Below are 18,598 nucleotides of genomic sequence, written 5' to 3'. Positions count from 1 at the left end.
AGATCTTGAAGTTCGTAGAAAATTTCAGCCATTAAAAGATGACCCAAGGAGGTTATCATTGATCGAGAAGTTGGTCAGGGATACTGGCGGGTTTCAAGAAAGAAATGAACCAATGTCATGTTAAGGCGAGAGATATGGAATTGAGATTGTCAACTGGGGTGAACTGGTCAAACGTTCTGTGCCCAAGATGAAGCCGAGTTCCATCGAGATCAAAAGGAGATAGAGTTCCTTCAAAGAAGAAAACGCATTGAATTGCATAATTGCATACATTTTAGGCATGAGTAGGATCATGGCATTCATAATCGCATGATGGCTTAAATATCTACAGGTTTCCCAGGAATAGTTGAAGATTGAAGATATGAAAGCATCGAACTGGTCTTGATATTTTGACAAGAATAATGTTTATACGAAAATTGAGTCAAAGCAGATTCAAATATCCAATGGCTCCAGACAAGTTTTCACGATGGAGATGGATTTTCAAAAATTTTCTCAACTTCTAAATTATTTTTTAGTATAATATTTTTCAAATATACATTCATGATGAATAATGTTTGATTTTCAAGTTTGACCTTTGAAGCAAATCATCTATAAGCCTTCACGAAAGAGTAGTGAAGCAAATTCGTTTGTTGAAGATTGAGTCCTATACTCTCTGAAGGAATAGGGAGCGGACAAGTTCGTTGAAGATTGAGTCCTATACTCTCTGAAGGAATAGGGAGCGGACAAGTTCGTTGAAGATTGAGTCCTATACTCTCTGAAGGAATAGGGAGCAGACAAGTTTGTTGAAGATTGAGTCCTATACTCTCTGAAGGAATAGGGAGCGGACAAGTTCGTTGAAGATTGAGTCCTATACTCTCTGAAGGAATAGGGAGCGGACAAGTTTGTTGAAGATTGTTCGAGTTCTATACTCTCTGAAGGAATAGAGAGCGGACCCGTTTTATGAAGATTGTTCGAGTTCTATACTCCCTGAACGGATAGGGAGCGGACCCGTTTGTCGAAGATTATTCGAGTCTTATACTCCCTGAATGAATAGGGAGCAGACACGTTTGCCAAGGATTGTTCGAGTCTTATACTCCTTGAAAGAAAAGGGAGCAGACCCGTTATTTGAAGATTTTTCAAGTATCACTTCTCTTGAAGTAACAGTGGAATGGATTAATCTTTTGAAGTTCTAATGACTTGACAAACTCAATCATCTATTGATCTTTGCTCTATTCTCGTTACACGACAATAAGTAAAGAGGGGCAGCTGTAGATGCTTGATTTGTCCGGTCCAACTCAAAGTGCTCAATTGGTGGGAGATCAAAGCCAAACTGGCAGCCCAACAACTAAGAACCGAGCTCAGCTTCCAGCAACAATGTTTCCCAGCCTCTGCATGAACGGTTTGCCAACTGAAAATGAAAGGACTGCAAACAAAGATAATAACCAAGGCAGCACCAAAACGTGAGGGGAACCGTTAGCAATAGAGAGAGATATGTTGAGCAGTCAAGAAAACCGTAAAGTATCAGTTTTCAATTAACTACCAGAAACGTGGGACACGCAGAAAAGAGGGGGGTGAACGACTGAAAATGGAAAAGAAAAAAAGGAGGTTAACATCTATCATCAGCATGGGGAGAAGAGAGAGAACAGAGATTACACAGAAAAAAAAACAGAGAAGGAAAAAACATTTTGTAAAAAAGAGACTTCTACTCTCCATCCTTTTTTTGATTTTTCAAAAGCAATGTAATAGTGGGGTTCTTCACCCATTTTTGTAAGAAACAACAAATCAAAGAACGAGGGCCATTTGAACCAACAAGGTTTCAAGCAGTAAAGAAAATATTAAAAATATCGACCTTCCTCAAAAGAGCATAGCAAGCGAAAAAGAACCGTTTTCAAAGGTATCAATCTTAATCTATCACTTTTGTTTTTGTTTTTTTGTCCGAATCAAAGCAGTGAGGAAGAGATAGAGAGTGATTTGTTTACCTTAGAAGCGAGGGTCTTTGTCGAAGTTGCAGTTGTCGGAGTGAGCAGTCCGTGAGCCTTTGATTCTTTTTTTTTGTGTGGATTTGGTGGTCATCTTAGGCGTCGTTTGGCCCCTTAGGCCGTTGTTAGCGGTGGCGGAATGATGTCGATGGAGGCTTTGATGAAGGTTCATGACAGGGGAAGAAATGGAGATGTGTAAGTTGTAGATGAGAATGGCACCGTTCTGCGTGGAAGAAGAGAGCAGATAAATGAGGTTTAGGTTAGGTTTAAAGTAAGCTTTATATTAGGTTTTTAGGGTTAATTGCTTTAAGGTCACTATGCCTCTGCCGTAGATTTCCCTTTTGGTCCCAATCGAGTTCTGTTTGTTTCGTAATTTGGACCTTATCTTTCATGTACATTTTATTTTAGTCCGGAATGATAGGGTATGTGTTCTCTTTCGTGTGCACATTTGGTTTTCATATTTTTGCATGTCGTATTTTAGTCATTAAATCGAATGTTTCCTAACTTTGTATCTTTGTTTTGTGTGTATATAATTTTGGTACCAAGTTAGGGTATATAAGTTTTTCTGTTTTAGACATTTGACTTTCGATTTGCGCATGTTGCGTTTTAGTCTTAGGGTTGTGTTGTTTTAAGTTTCTGCGCTATTGCGTATTCTGCATAGTATTTTATTAGTTTACATTTTCGTCCTTAAATGGTCGTTTTCGTATTCCTGATTTTGTCTCTATGTTTTGCCCCATTTAATCTTCGTCCTAAAGTGTTTATTGTACTTAGTTTCTGTTTTTTAGACATTGGACTTTAAATGTTTTGCATGTTCTATTTTAGTCCATTTTGTGTGTTTAATCAAATTTTGCAAATGATTATGATTATGGCTCATTACTTTAAAAAGTTTCTATTTTGACCCCATTATTTATTCAAGTTAATTTCTTGTATTTTTACGTTTGGTATATAATTATGTTAATATTTTTATTTTTTATTTTTATTTTTTTTCGTTCATAGATTTAAATTTTCAATACTTTAGTCATAATTTAGACTTTTTAGATTAATTCTTTAAATTTAAATTTATTTTAATATAGTCCATTCTTAGATTTGTTTTAAGTTAGTGTTATATTTACTTTGCATGTTATGCGAATGATTTATGGTGACCCACATGCCATTATTCTTTGTATGATTTGTATGATAGCCTCACTTGCACAACTTGACATATTCATAATCGAATTAAGGGCAATACACTTTTAATTTAAAATTGTTTTAAGTGGGCAGTCATAACTGATTTGAGGTCCGCTTTTAATGATTTTAAAATAAAAATGTATCCCGAAAGTGAAACTAAAAAATTGATTCGTCACCTAAAATTTGGGAACGAGAGAAAAAGAAATGTTCGTTTATTTAAATATATCGAGAAAAGTTTGTTATATCTTTAAGATCTGGTCTCGATATTTGTAAATAATCGAACATTCTTTATCTTTCTAGAAACGACTTGGTAATTTTAATTTAATTTGTTTGAGTGCTGTTGAATGTTTTTAAATTTATATCTTTGTTTAGGTACCGATTTAGGGCGTTGTGGGGGTGTTAATCCTTCCCCACACGTAACCGACTCCCGAACTCGGATTTTGGTAATGTAGACCTCAATTTGTTGTTTTAATTAAAATTAATTTTTATTTTTATTTAAAATGACAAAGCATTTTTGGGTGCCCAATCACACCCTAATCAAAGATTGGTGGCGACTCTTTGAACCGTATTTTTCGATCGTAAAGGAAATCCAAAATTTTTTGAAACGAGAGGTCTTTTAAATCGCATTTGTTTTTAAATTAAAAAGAGATAATTAAGAATTAATGTGGTTTTCAAAATCTCACCTTTTAAGAAAAAAATCGTTTCGACAACTAGTTAATTTAAGGTTTAGGGTTTAGGATTTTTGTTTTTTTGAGATTTTTGGGAACTTAATTTTTTTTGGGAATTTTTTTAGGATTTTAGTGATTTTATGTTTTTTTTTTAAATTTAATATTATTTATATAAATAAAATGATGTCGTTTTATACTTTTTTTTAGGCATCCACATCAGCAATGTCACAACACAAAACTGCCATATCATCGGCTCGTTAAATCATTAACGGCGGAGTGGGGTAATTGTACTTAAAAATAAACTTTAGTGCTAAAATTGACAAAATTATTTAACATAGTTTACCCTTAAATTTATTAAATTATTATAAAATGATATTTTTTGGGGATGAATTTGTATTTTAATTCAATATAAAATTATTACTAATTTTAACGAGCTGTTATAAAATGATAATTAAATTCTATCAATTTGTTGTTATAATGTCACGATGATGGCTTTATACTAGTTTGATAAATTTAGCGATCGTTTTTTAATCTTTTAAAAATTTAATAGTCAAACTATTGGATTGAGCATAATTTAATAAACTCTAATATACTATTCTTAAATTAAAGCTAATTTAACTTCAAATTATACAAAATTTAATCAAATTTAATTGATAACATTGTGTATAATGCATAAATATTTGAACGAATCAGATGATCTCGGTGGTAAATGAATTATTATATTATTTGCACAAATTTAATTGATTAACTTTGTACTTACCCATATTAATAAAAAAATATTTAAAATAAGGAAATTCACGTATTTGGTACCCAATCTATTCTTGTAATTTTGTTTGGTCATCCAACTATTTTTTTCTCAAAATCATATATGTTGTTATGTTTTATTTCTATTTGGTACCTCGTCGTTAATTTTGATCATTGACTAAACTAAAATAATGATATGACATGGTATAATTATAGTTTTAGTCCTGAAAAATTACACACTCTATTAGATTGATCTTAATTCAAAATAATTCAATAAATTCTTAATATTTAAAAATTCTATTAAATTGATCTTTACTTTAATTTATAATAGCACTATAGTATTGCATATTAGCTAGAAGGGGTGTAATACCCCAAATTTTAGTTGTTGACTAAATTGTAAGTTTTGGAAGTTTACTAGCTAAAGTATAAACATTGTAAAAGTTTAGGGACAAAAAATATAATTTTGAGAAGTTATATATTTTAGCTCATAAATGAACAACTTGAACTAAAACAATAACTTTCGTGGTAATCAATTTTCGGTACAAGATTTGTGTCAAAAGTTATAAAGTAATAAAGTTCGGTATAAAAATCGGATAATCGAACTGAACCGGAATTTTATGAAATTTTGAAGAATGTTAGATAATGGTTGGAAATATTATTTCCATATTTCAGGTAAGAGAAATTCAGCACATAACGGTGTAATTTTTCAGTTTGGGAAAAACATTGGATTGTTAGTGACTAAAATTCAATTTTCAAAAATTGCATGGCTAAAGTGAAAATTCAAAGTCAAGTTGATTCATCTTTGACCAAGGAATATTTTAATGGAGAATGTGGAAATGGCAATTGGTAATTTTTAAGATTAATTAATGGCAAAAATGGAATTTCTCATTAATTGAATTTTAAATTCAATTAAATTAGTTTAAGTTGCAATGTGTATTAGGAAATTACTAGAATAATAAAGAGATATCAATTTTTCAGCTCTCATCTTCTCCAAGGCCGAAACTCTCTTGTTCTTGAAGGTAAGATTTTTGTTTTGATTTTCAAGCTTGCTTGCTTGATTTTTGGACTAAGTTGTGAAATAAATAATTGACCTACTTCAAATTCTCTATCATTTGGTGTAAGAAATGCATGTTAAGCATGCTTGAATGTTGAGATTGGGCTTAAGTAGGGTTTGGTGATTTTGAAGAATTGATTAAAGATTTTTATATTTTTGAGGTTGGAGATTAATTCTAAGACATGTATGATGAATGAAATTATTTATATATGATTATGTGATGTTCGACCATACCTAGGGTTGTGAGAATGATTGGATTTTGATTCAATTTGATGTTGTGATGATTTGAAATGCATGAATTTGGTCATAGGAGGTTGAATTCATGCTTGAAGTTGAATGAAAACCTTGCCCTAAAGCACTAGGTAGGTTTGACTATAAAGAAAAATTAAGGGAAAATTTTGAAATATTTCCTATGGCCTTGAATTAATATTAAATGTATTCTATGTGATTTGGAGATCAAGTTGAATCAATTTGGAAGCTTGAATTAGAAAAAGGGCTAGTTTGCAAGTTGTGAAAATTGTGGGACTTAAATGTATAATTGTGCAATTTGAGGTACTTAGTGTTGTTTTTTAATAAGTATATGCTGGAAATTTTAAGTTGGAAAGTTAGTTGGACCCAAATTACCATTTGATTAAATGTGATGGTGGAATTCGAAAGGTCCCAAAACTTTAGGGACTTGTTTATGATTTTGCAAAGGTGTTGGTACTGTTTTGAACAGGGAATTCCAATGCTGGAAATCCTATTAGAACGTTGAGTTTTGAGTTTAATCATTGAGTTGAGAGCAAATTACAAATTTATAAGGTTGGATGGTTGAAATTGAAAGTTTAGGTTGAAATTGTAATATTCTGAATATTGGGGTATTGATTTCAGTATTTTGTTAAAGTGCTGGAAATTTAGTCATTAATGTGCAAAGATCATAATGACGAAGGATCATTATGAATTAAATGAAAAGGTTGAGGTGAATTCTAAAAAAAATCACAATTTGTGACTTGATTGTGTAATTGGTAAAAGTTAAAGTGTTAAGGATGCAAATAAATATTTGTGGATTTAGATGAGTATTTTGAGAAGTTGGAATTTTATTGGAAATACAATTTAGTTTGATATCGATTAAATATCAAATTTATGTTTATAGACTTTTATAATATTAAAGTGAGTTTATGTTAGTATGATACTAACATGCAATTCAAATATTTTGTGTTATTATGTGATATTGTCAGAACGAACCAAAAGGAAATGACCAATCACGTGATTAGAATTATCGTATATAAGGGTCGATAGTGAGACAAAGGTGAATACAATTTAATTATTTAATTATTCTGATTGAGGATGACTTATGATAAGTCAACATCATATTATTTTAAAAGTATGATTTATGTTTTATTAATGGATTTATTTCCATAATATCCTTTATAAAGTTTTATGAATGATTTAGGGTATGAACTACACAAAATATGATTTTTCAACAGCGAAATAAAAATGATTCTGATTTTTGAAATGTTGAATTTTAAATGATATGCATTTAAAGTAAAATTCATTGTATGTTGCATTGAGAGTCGTAGGTACAATTGACAAGTCATGAGGTGGAGTGATTTCTGATTTTGATTATGATCTGATACATTTAGTACATTATGTATAACATCGTTGGTGCAAATGATATGATTACACTTGGAGTGTATAGTATAAGTTTGATAAAAACACTGAAGTGCTTATTACGCACATTCATCTTACTCATGTACCTTGCATTCTCTTAAATATACTTGGGATAATCGCTTTGAACGTTTAAAGATTTTATCTGAATTATTTTGAATATTTTTTAAATATTGTATGATATTTTAAATATTTTATCTCACTTTGAATTATTACTGTCTCACTAAGTTTTACATGCGTAGGTTCGAATAAGGCCTGAGACGTGCAGTGAAGAGCCTCTCGAACATCTTTTTGGATATTGACTATATAATCTGAATCTGAAAGACATCTTTGATGTTAATTTTAACTAGTAGTGCCATGTATATTTATGTTATCAATAGTTTGTTAGGATTTTAGTTAAATAGTCTGTAATAGTAAATTATGATCATTTTATTTTGATTAGATTAATTATATTCATATATGTGAATGAATAGCTTTTATATATATGTATATATATATATATATATATATATATATAATGGTTTTAAAATGAAATAGTGATTAAGCAGTTCTGTAATAAATTTAGAAAAACAGTATTAAACCGCTTAAATCGCTTACTAGTAACGTATCCATTAGTTTTATGAATAAATATTATTTTATGTTTTATATGAACAATGGAATAGTTTCAAAGTTGGAATAGAGATGTTTTTTTTAAAAAGAAACAAAATTTGAAGTGTTTGTGTTCATTGAATATTTGTCAAATTGATGTTACATTTATAATTCGTATTTTAGACGCATACGGATTATAGGTGATACAAGGGGTGGATGCACTAAGCCCTCTAAGAACCAAGTGCATCCCCCATTATTTAGGAAAAAAAGTAAAATTTAATTTAATATGTTAAAGAAAAATAGAAAAAATAATTTTTTTTTGCATACCCATTATTTTTAAGAAATGAAAATTAAAATTTTAGACCTCATTCTTAAATTTCTGGATTCACCTCTTTAGCTAGTATGTCCTGCCATTAGCTTAGTATACCATACTAATACTATGTATGACAGCATCCCATGTGTCACATATGTGCATGACATGGCATGTATATCATTTATCATCCATAAAATATTATTTGTATATTGTGTGGTGCTTCGTATTTGATCTTAGTTACTGCTGTGTATAATTTCTGCAGTCTCGAACATAGAAAATAAAGCATAACAGTCGTTTTAACATGCATTTGTTGTTATCTGAAGTTCTAAACATATCTTTAGCTATTTCTATCTTTAACGTCGTCTCCTATTGATTTATCACTTTTTTTTTTTTTGGATAAATCGGTTATATTATATCCAAAAAGGCAGCAATCTGCTACACAAACACAAGAGTATCAACCAAAAAAAAACACGATACTCAATCAACCAAACCCCATCCTACACAAATTCTTCTATCAACAGTTCTCATCCTATCAATCTTCCTATACAGGATACAGCTTAAGTCAAACTAATTCCTTTAACAATTCAAAAATAGCATCCCCCCCTTAATAAACTAAGAAAAATCCTCCTACTGCACTCCTCCCAGATCAAGTAAATAAACGCATTCCAAGCCAACTTACCGATAGTAACAGTCATGGACTTGCCTTCTAACGTAGCAACTGCCCACTCTACCTCACTATCCCACGACCGGACTACTCTGTCCCAACTGCACAGCCGCAAAATCCTCCTCCAGATATCAAGCGAGAAAGAGCATTCGAAGAACAGATGGTCTTGAGATTCATTTGCCACATCACCTAGCGCATACAGATAATCCCATCTTCAACAACCGGTCTCTTGTTGCCAACTTATTAAGAATAGCCAACCAAGCGATCACTGCATGTTTAGGAACATGCATCGGAAACCAAATGATTCGCTGCAACCCCACCTTATCCTCCTTATTTCACACTTCTTCCCAAATATCCCTCAAAGCTACATCTCCTCGACTTAAAACGTCACGGATGGAGAAGGCTTCATTTCGGAGCGAGAAAATCTTCCGAAAATTCCAGGTAGTTGATTGCTTTATCTCCACAGTCCAAAAATCCCTCTCCTTAATCACATATGCTTTCACCCAGGTAACCCATAACGACCCCTCATCAGCCAATAAACTCTTCATCAATCGGAAAATACACGTTTTATTCCAACAAGCGAGATCTTTAATGCCCAGTCCGCCCTTTGATTTAGGCATACAAACACGCTGCCACCGGACCTTAGCCCCTGAGGCCGCAGAGTCACAACTCTTCCAGAAAAACCTAGAGCAAAGCTGCTCAATCCTGTTATAACGCTCTTTAGAAGGATAAGTTGTCGACACCAAAAATTCGATACACCAAGTAACACTGAGCGAAGCGAATCAATTGTAATGCCCCCCCCCCCCCCACATAACTCAACCTATGCTTGGCCCACTGCTCCAACCTGCTACTAATATTATTAAGCAAAGATTGGCAATCGGACTCCGTTAGCTTATAACTCAACCTATGCTTGGCCCACTGCTCCAACCTGCTACTAATATTATTAAGAAAAGATTGGCAATCGGACTCCGTTAGCTTACTTGTGACTAATGGAACACCCAAGTACCGCATAGGCAACACACCAGGCCTGAATCCCGAAATTCTTTGCATGTCCAGTAACCCATTAGCACCAACCCCAGCCGTAAACATATCACACTTCGAAGGATTCAACCGCGGCCCCAACATCTCATAGAACCTACCTAAAACAGCCTGAATACCCGCATTGGAATCAGCTGCACCTTTAGAGAAAATCAATAAGTCGTCCGCGAAGCACAAATGCGTCAAACCAATCTTCTCGCACTTGGGATGGTACCGAAAAATACCACGACTAGCAGCCACATCCAACATATGAGCTAGCACATTCATAACCAACACATATAGGTAGGGGGACAAAGGATCCCCTTGTGATGCAGGGGGATCCGAGACAGATGATGTTGAGCTGTCAGATTGCACGTTGATGGCGCTGAGATACCATGAGTTAGCAGATCAGCGCAAAGGCGGGAATTGATTGTGACATGTTCCTCATTGGTGTCGTTTTGAGTATGTTTCAGTCTTTTGGCCATAACTTTGGTTACAGGTGTCAAAATCGCGCATAAGATCCCAATCCGGAAATCTCTTTTCGACGCGCACGCTCTCCACATTGAGCTATGCTCCATGTGGCCTTTTTTTCAACCTCAAATTCTGTCGTTTTCCCCTCCGGATCACTAGATTTAGTTATTTTTTACTATTTATGGTAATATTTCGATTGTTAATTAGGAAGTCAATTTAAATCCGATTTAGGCCGGATTTTTGGGAGATTGCTTATTTTATTTCGAATTTCAATTTAGAGTGATTTTCGGGATTTTGCTATTTTTGGCAAAATTCGAATAAAGACGATTTTTGACTATAACAGTCCGGCTTGTGGACTGCTTTTCTCTTGTGAATCGTCTGTCGGAGCTAGCCTACAGGATAATCACTATTCTATCTGGCGTCACCTTGACAAACCCCCCTCGCTCCTAAAAAATAACCTACAAGACTACCATTAAACGCAATAGAGAAGCGTGAAGTAGAGTTAAGCAAACACTCACTTATCCATTCCCGAAATCCTCTCGGCAACCCAATTGCATCCAAAAACAACCAATATAAACTCCCAACTAACACTATCCAAAGCTTTCTGATTTATCACATTTAGGATCTTTAGTTAATGCAAAAACTTCATCAAGCAACACTGCTGTCTTATTTATTTATAGAAAGAACCTTCTTTGAAACAGATGTCCATCCCTTTGCATTGCAGACTAAACTTTAAACCATTTAAGAGGCCTCGTTCTCTAAATCTTACACCAAAATGAATTCATAAATGAAAACTACAAAACATGGAGAGCAAATACCCAGAATAAATTCTACCATTTGAAAGCCGGAAGGACGTTTGTCGGATATGCATCATATTTGGATGCAAGGGCCTTTACAGAGGATGAATCTGCAACTTGTCCAAAACTATCCAGTCCAAGTTCGGTTGCATGGATCCCTCCAGCGATAATGCTGACTGGATTCCGGCTGCATTTGCACCCTTAATATCGTGATGAAGAGAGTCACCGACGGCAATAGAATTGGAGGCTTCTACACCAACAATGGCCATGGCTGATTCATATATTATCTGAAAAAGAACCAACAGGTGTAAATAAAAATTACAGTGCCATTGATGTGCTTTAAGTGGAAACAGAAACAATTGAAGAAATAAGGTTGAACAAAAGATTAGGAAAGTAAAGCAACCGGATAACGACATCCCATGACAACCGCAAGAAAACATATTATGTAAATGATTATGGTCGGTAGATTAAACTTGCATGACTGTTTAATAGAGCAAAGAAATGGCAAGATCATGAGTGGCCCTCGATTTAAGGAAGAAATAATTATCAAGTATAAAGAACAAAATGATCATATCACCTTATCTGGTTTCCCCATCCATTTCACTTCACCACCAAGATTTTCATATTTGGCGGCTAAGGTACTTAACACAAACCAACATATTTTAACTGCAAAGAATCTTTCATGCATCACAGTGAAGGAATTTCATTTCTCGCAACATGCTAGTAAAGTTAAATAGTTCCAACCAAGAAATTCAGGGGCATAAACAGAACTAGATGAGGAGATCAGAAAAACAACTCAAATGTCATAAACATAATTAGAAAGGAGATATTGACATGCTAATACAAACAACATCTATTTGAAAGGAGCTGAAGATGATTGTCTGCTTCTAAGTTACCGATGAATTGTTTTTGGTTCCCATAGTGCAACTATAATTGTGATTTAAAATTATTGTTGTTGTTCTTCAACCCAATTTTGCTATAGAGTAAATCTTTACTACTTACCAGGCATGATACTGGAAGCTCTAGTTTCGACAGTCACAAAGTCTGGGTTAGCTACCACCATTGGAATCTTTTTAGTTGCACAACACTCCAATATCTTCTCAGGACCCTCGAGACTAATTGAAAGTACCAAACCTGAAGGAAGACCTAAAGCTTCAGTGCCATGCGCCAAGATAAAATCAGCTTCTTCAACATTCTCAACAACTTGTAAGCCCAAACCCTACAAGAATAAATTGATATATCATGACATGCTAATTCAATCACGCTGGCCAGATACGAAGTTTGAATATAACTAGCAGGGGCGGAGCATAGTGAGGGCCCAAAGGGGCCCGGGCGCTGTTAAATTTGTATATTTGATATAATTTTGATCTAATAGTATTTTGGTTCATGTAAAAAAATAAATATTTAAATTAAAAAAATATAAACATTTAAATTAAAAAATATAAATATTTATTAAATATTTAATCAAGTAGGACTGAACTAAAGAAGGATAACTCGTGTTCTCAAAATTTTTGATCTAATAACAATTTAGGTCATTGTAAGTCTTAATATTATACAAATTAAGTGTTATCTTGTGAATTTTGTTTTTTTTTTATAAATCTAGGATTAATCAATGTAATATATGTACAAAGACTCTCAACTATTTAACAATGAACGCTCATACCCTCACATGAGCAATTCTCGAACTTGAGAACTTAAGGATAACAATAATTCCTTAATCACGAAGGTTGCTTAGTTAATGCTGAATTTTGAGTTTAAATACTTAATAAGTCTTTATATTTTTTTTAAATAGTCCAATATTTCGGTCCCTGTCAATATTTAATTCTGGTTCTGTCCTGATAACTAGTAAAGCAATGGAGAGGGTAAAAGTGTTTGACTGGCACGTCAATGGATGGACTAAGTGTATAATCCCCTCTGAAAGCCAACGGCTGAAGTTATAGTTCTTTAACAATAAAGAAGTCCTTCAGTCCATCGCGATATGTTTTGACAGTGAGCAGGTTCTTAAAAAAGTAATCATTTGCTTTTTGAAACCTAACAGCGTTTTGGCAGTTTTCATTTAGCAGGAATGGGCCTCAACTATGGCCAATATGATCATATCTTCATTCTTTTAACTAATTTATTAGGGATTTTATGCTTATCTTATTAACATTCTTCAAATATAAATCCTAAGCTTTAAGCAGGTAAATTTTCTAATCTTCTTCGATCAGTTAGTAGCACAAAAGCATTCATTTCATTCTAAAGTTGAAACAGTTTACACATCTTGCAAAGTCTCTTTCATAGCCCACGGCTATTGTCAATCAAATACGGAATTTTGGCTTGATTATATAAGAAGCTAGGATAACTAACGTCTTTAGTACCTAAATTATCAGTTTTGATCTGTTTTAGTACCTAAACTTTCAATTTTCTTCAAAAATAATATCTAACGTTTAGTTTTTGTTTCATTTTAGTACCCGTCGTTAAAAACTTTACGCGTTTAGTACCTAAATTATCAGTTTTGGTCCGTTTTAGTACTTAAACTTTCAATTTTTTTCAAAACTTAATGTTAAGTTTATAACAGGATAGTAAAATGAAACAAAAACTAAACGTTAGGTATGATTTTGAAAAAATTGAAAGTTTAGGTACTAAAACGGATAGTTTAGGTATTAAACGCCTAGTTTACCCTAGAAGCTAATTAGAAGATGTAGCAATAGAAAAAAATGTGTACTTATAGGGGATTGCAGCAGCTAACATGTTTTTGTATTCAATTTGATAATATGCATATGACAATTACAGACATATCCTCAAGTCAGAAAGTAGACTTTTAGTTTACAAGGCATATAGGATGTTTATTAGAAAGTAATGGAGCATGAATTAGGAATATGTCATCTTTACACTACAACTTTTAAATGGGGGGAAGAGAGAGAGAGAGAGAAGTTACATAAGGTTTCTTAAACTGGGGATGCTCTTCGAATAAAACCATAAATAGGAAGAAGGAACAACTACGAAGCACTCAAAACAGTTTGGATACCTCAAGAGATATAGCACCCCTATCACTCCAGGTCGTATGAATGCAAGACCTTCCAAGAGCAGCAAACCAGGAATTGTCTCTCCTGGATGGAATAGAATACGGATAAACTCTTGAAATGTATGTTACAAGCTTACGGAAGTAAAAATTCAAATAAAAGCAGTATACTATAACCATAAGGAGGCACGTGTGGAAAATCCATAGACATAATTGGACTTTAAGGTTAAAAAAAGATTGTCTAGTTTCTTTTCTTTTTCCTTTTTAAATAAAAATCTGTAAAAGAGGAAACCTTTATTGATATTAGAACATTGCATGGAACTGAACAGGTGTATGCATTTTGCATTACAACAAATTTGGTCCTACTAATCTAATGCACAATGAATTCATAAAAAAAAAAAACACAAAAAACAAAAGTAGTGTTATAGATGTTGGGGATTTCTCCATACATAAGAATAAGATATGTAAGGGCAAACCTTTGCAAGTACTGATGCGTTAATTCTCCACTTGCGATGGCTCCCACAAAGAGAGAAGGATTAAAGCCTAGCTTCTTCAATTTCTCTATTGTTGTTGATGCACGTCTTGAAGAATTACTTATGATCACCATCTTGGCACCAGTGCTTGCCAGCTTTTCTACTGTCAGCCATAAGGATTGTATCTTTTAAGGAAAAATGGATCCATATCCGGTATATTGGTAAAGAAAATATAACCAAAATGCTACAACTCACAAATGAAAACATACATGTCGAAATTGCTCCTGGGTAAGGTTGTTTGCCATCATGAAGGACTCCAAATTGATCCAACAGCCAAGCCTGTAAATGACACCAAAGTATCCAAAAGCAACAAATGTGTTAACAGAAGTATGTATTAGTACCCAAAAATACGTTCAAGGATGGAATAACTACCTACATTTATACACTACTCAGTTAATTAGAAACGCTCGTATCAGCACGCTAATGAATGGAAACAGTCAGTGGCTAGCTCTAAGTGTATTGTTGATACGGGTATCATGTCCCTCAAAAGAAATCGTCCCAACTAAGTGATTTGCTTGACATCCAAACCAGATAATTTTTCTTCCCTGATAATTAAGATTGCTAATTCAGACTTTTGATTCCAAAGCATAAATTTACAATGAAAGTTCAAACTTTAACATTACAAATTCTCGAAAACCCCAGTTTGATTTCGCCTCCAAAGAGCATTTTTAGTTTTTCATGTCCAAAAGAAAAGGGCAATTAGCATTTGAGTTCCATTGAAATTTGAAATAGAAGCCTTAAACAAAACGGGAAATCAAATTATTCAGAAGTTACAGTCAAGGCTAAAAACCTATATGAAATAATTCAATTGTCCAAATTACAACTAAAATTAAAACTTTGATTAGCTAAACGCAACTTCGATTGACTAGAACTGAAAATACATATTGGGAGGGGAGGAGCAGAGAAATTGACTATCATTTGAGTACATTGAAACGACGCGTTTCGGCAAGTTGTTGAAGGCCATTGAAGGTCTGAAACAGAGGTTCAGTTGATGGAGCAATAGAGCATTTGGCCATCATTTTCCTCTTGTTTCCTATCTTTTCAATCCGAGTTTTGTCAACGATTTGCACTCTATGGCGAAAACTTCGATCGTTTATCAAAGTTTTTTTGGTTTAATTCTCAAATAAGTAACAAAACTAGCACTTTTCACAAATAGGTATTTAAACTATTTTTTAAATGATTTCAGTGTCTAACGTTACAAACGTTACCATGTTAGATGTCCGGGCCATCAACGAAATTAATTTTACCTATTAACTAACACATGTCACAATCCGATAATTTTAAAAAAATTATTTAAAATTTCAAAATTAAAATTATATCTAAAAAGCATAAATTTTAAAATTTTACCATAAAACTTTGAAAACCTTCATTTCAACCCCCTAAAACTGCAATCTTTTGCCGTCGACGAAGCTTCACTCGACCTCACCTCCCCCGACAACCACAACCCCTATGATATTGTGATCGATTGATGACCGATCAACGACAAATCGACGTTTTATACCCCGCAAACCTTATGATGAAAATCGCGATTCCGACGGTCAATGGACGACAACGTATGACTATGAGGATGACAGAGACTACATTGGAGGCGGTGGTCGTGGCCGGAAAGGTCGACACTGGTGGGTTAGGGTTAGGATTTATGGGTTTTAGGGATTTTGGAACTCTTATAATTTAAGAGAAATTAGGATTTTTTTAATAAATATAATAATTTTTTAATATTTAAAAAACTAAATTTAAAATTTACCGGATTATGACACTTCTCACTTAACGGAAGAAATTAACTTCGCTGACGACCCGGACATCTAAAGTGGTAATGTTTGTAACAATAAGAACTAGGATCATTTAAAAAAAATATTTTAAGCACCTATTCGTGAAAAACACTATAGTTTGAACACTTATTTTATATTTTACCCTTAAAAAAAACTTAAATGCACCATTACCCTATGAAGTATACTATTTTTACCAATTTATCCCTTAAAATATTTTTTGAGACGTTTTGTCCTGAAAATTTAAATCATTAAAATAGTAAGAGTAAATTATATATTTAGTCACTAAATTATTTTTTGGTTATGTTTTGATCACCCAAGTATTTTTTTAATCATCACTAAATATATTAAAATTTAGGGTAAATTATACATTTAGTACCTAAACTATCAATTTTAGTCCGTTTTAATTCATAAACTTTCATTTTTTTTTAAAACCATACCTAAATTTTAGTTTTTATTTCATTTTAGTAATTCATTCAAAATATAATGTTAAGTTTTTTTTATTTTTTTTTTGAAAGTTTAAGTGTTAAAATGGACCAAAGCTGATAGTTTAGGTACTAAACATGTTAAATTTTTATCAGCGGTACTAAAATGAAACGAAAACTAAACGTTAGGTATGATTTTTTAAAAAAAATTGAAAGTTTAGGCTAGGATTCTTGAAACTCGGCATAAATATAAGCTTGATATCGACTAACAGAAATAGGCTCAGTTAATCGTGAGATTTAGAATTGAGGAGGTAAGCAATTAATATGAATTTTTAATATAAATAATCTCTAATTGAACTGCAGATGAGTTGTTGTCTGACTTACATATCGCCAAAAGTACAGTGACAGTTCATTTGTTCTTCCACTCTCCAGTCATCATCCCAAAGGGGCAACTCAGCCATCCTCAAAACCAGTTGGGGAGGCACTTGATAAACAATGTGGTACGCAAAAGGGAGACCGATGGATGGAAAGATATTTGAGTCTGGAACCTGAAAATGTCTGTGCGAACAGTAGTGGCAAATGTTTGCCAATTGCCATAGTGGCAGTGATATGAAAAGCGAGACATCGTTTTGTAGATCAGCACCGTCGTCACTAACAACCGGAAAATACACGGCAGCCTTCTATACTAACAAACTCTATTATTAATTCTGCTGCTTATTTAATTAACAACTCCTCTCTTGTGAGAACTCTCTCTCTCACACACACACACTCTCTCTCTCTCTACATGAAACCCAAGTCCACCCCACATTATTAAAGGTTTGACATGATTAAATCATTCGATGATTGGAATAAATTTTAACATATTAAATGATGATTTTGAAAAAAAATAATAATTAAGTGTCCAAAACATAACCACTGAAATAGTTGACTAAACATGTAATTCATCAATATTTTTAACATAGTTAACGATATGGGACAAATTAAATAATAATTTAAAATTTAAAGGTAAAACGTCTTAAAAAATACTTTAATCATGTTCTCAGTTTTACGTTAGTATTGTTTATCCTCAACTTTTAGCTCTACTATTGTTTTGCCCTTCACATTATCTCATTTTCTTCACTGTACAAAAAAGGGATTTAGGTAGAAGTACTCAAATCATACTTTAAGTGGAGTTTGGTTCGCTGGAATATCTATGAGGGAATTGAAATATGTGAAGGAATTAGAATCTGTAAGAATTAGAATCCAATTCCATATTCTATTTGGTTGGCAAGAAATGAAATTAGAATCTAATTCCATATTCTGTTTGGTTCTCAGACATGTTAGATAAATTTGATTTCAGTAATGTAAAATGACAAAATCACCATTCTTTTTTTTTGCTTTATTTTAGTTTATTTTACAACTTATATGTAATAATATATTATAAAAAATTAAAAAATATTAAATTTTCATTTTATTGGTTGATTATTCATTTCAATAAATTATAAAAATCATGTTAATAAACATTATAAGTTAAAATCATCGCAATCAAAATATGTTAATAAGTTACCAAAAGATAGAGCAATATTTCGATACATTCCAATCGGAGTATGTTAATTAGTTACCAAAATAATAAAAAAAAATTATTCAATAAAAACATTGACTTAATTGAAAAAAATTATATATAGAGGGGTATTATTGTAATTATTCGTAAATATATAAGGTAAAATTATATATATTTTTCGGTTCGGTCCCGTTTTTTTCACCCTAAACCCGAACCCAACTTGACCTGACCCGAATATCACACTTAAA

The 18,598-nt window shown here is 32.9% G+C and overlaps 1 protein-coding gene across 1 annotated transcript; it reads right to left on the bottom strand.

Moving 5' to 3' along the window:
• Window positions 1-11,046: 11,046 nt before the first annotated feature.
• LOC120185422 (glycerol-3-phosphate phosphatase-like) lies at window positions 11,047-15,685 on the bottom strand. The gene is given in 8 exon segments (XM_039189642.1): window positions 11,047-11,255; window positions 11,258-11,372; window positions 11,663-11,726; window positions 12,084-12,304; window positions 14,093-14,174; window positions 14,563-14,722; window positions 14,829-14,898; window positions 15,546-15,685. Coding segments are annotated over 8 exon segments (942 nt in total). The 5' UTR covers window positions 15,639-15,685; the 3' UTR covers window positions 11,047-11,118.
• Window positions 15,686-18,598: the final 2,913 nt, after the last annotated feature.

This window comes from Hibiscus syriacus, unplaced genomic scaffold (assembly GCF_006381635.1).
Source record: "Hibiscus syriacus cultivar Baekdansim isolate YM2019G1 unplaced genomic scaffold, ASM638163v2 tig00113123_pilon, whole genome shotgun sequence".
Classification (NCBI taxonomy): domain Eukaryota; kingdom Viridiplantae; phylum Streptophyta; class Magnoliopsida; order Malvales; family Malvaceae; genus Hibiscus; species Hibiscus syriacus.
Note: the sequence above shows the minus strand (reverse complement) of the source record. Positions and strands in the feature narration are given on the sequence as shown.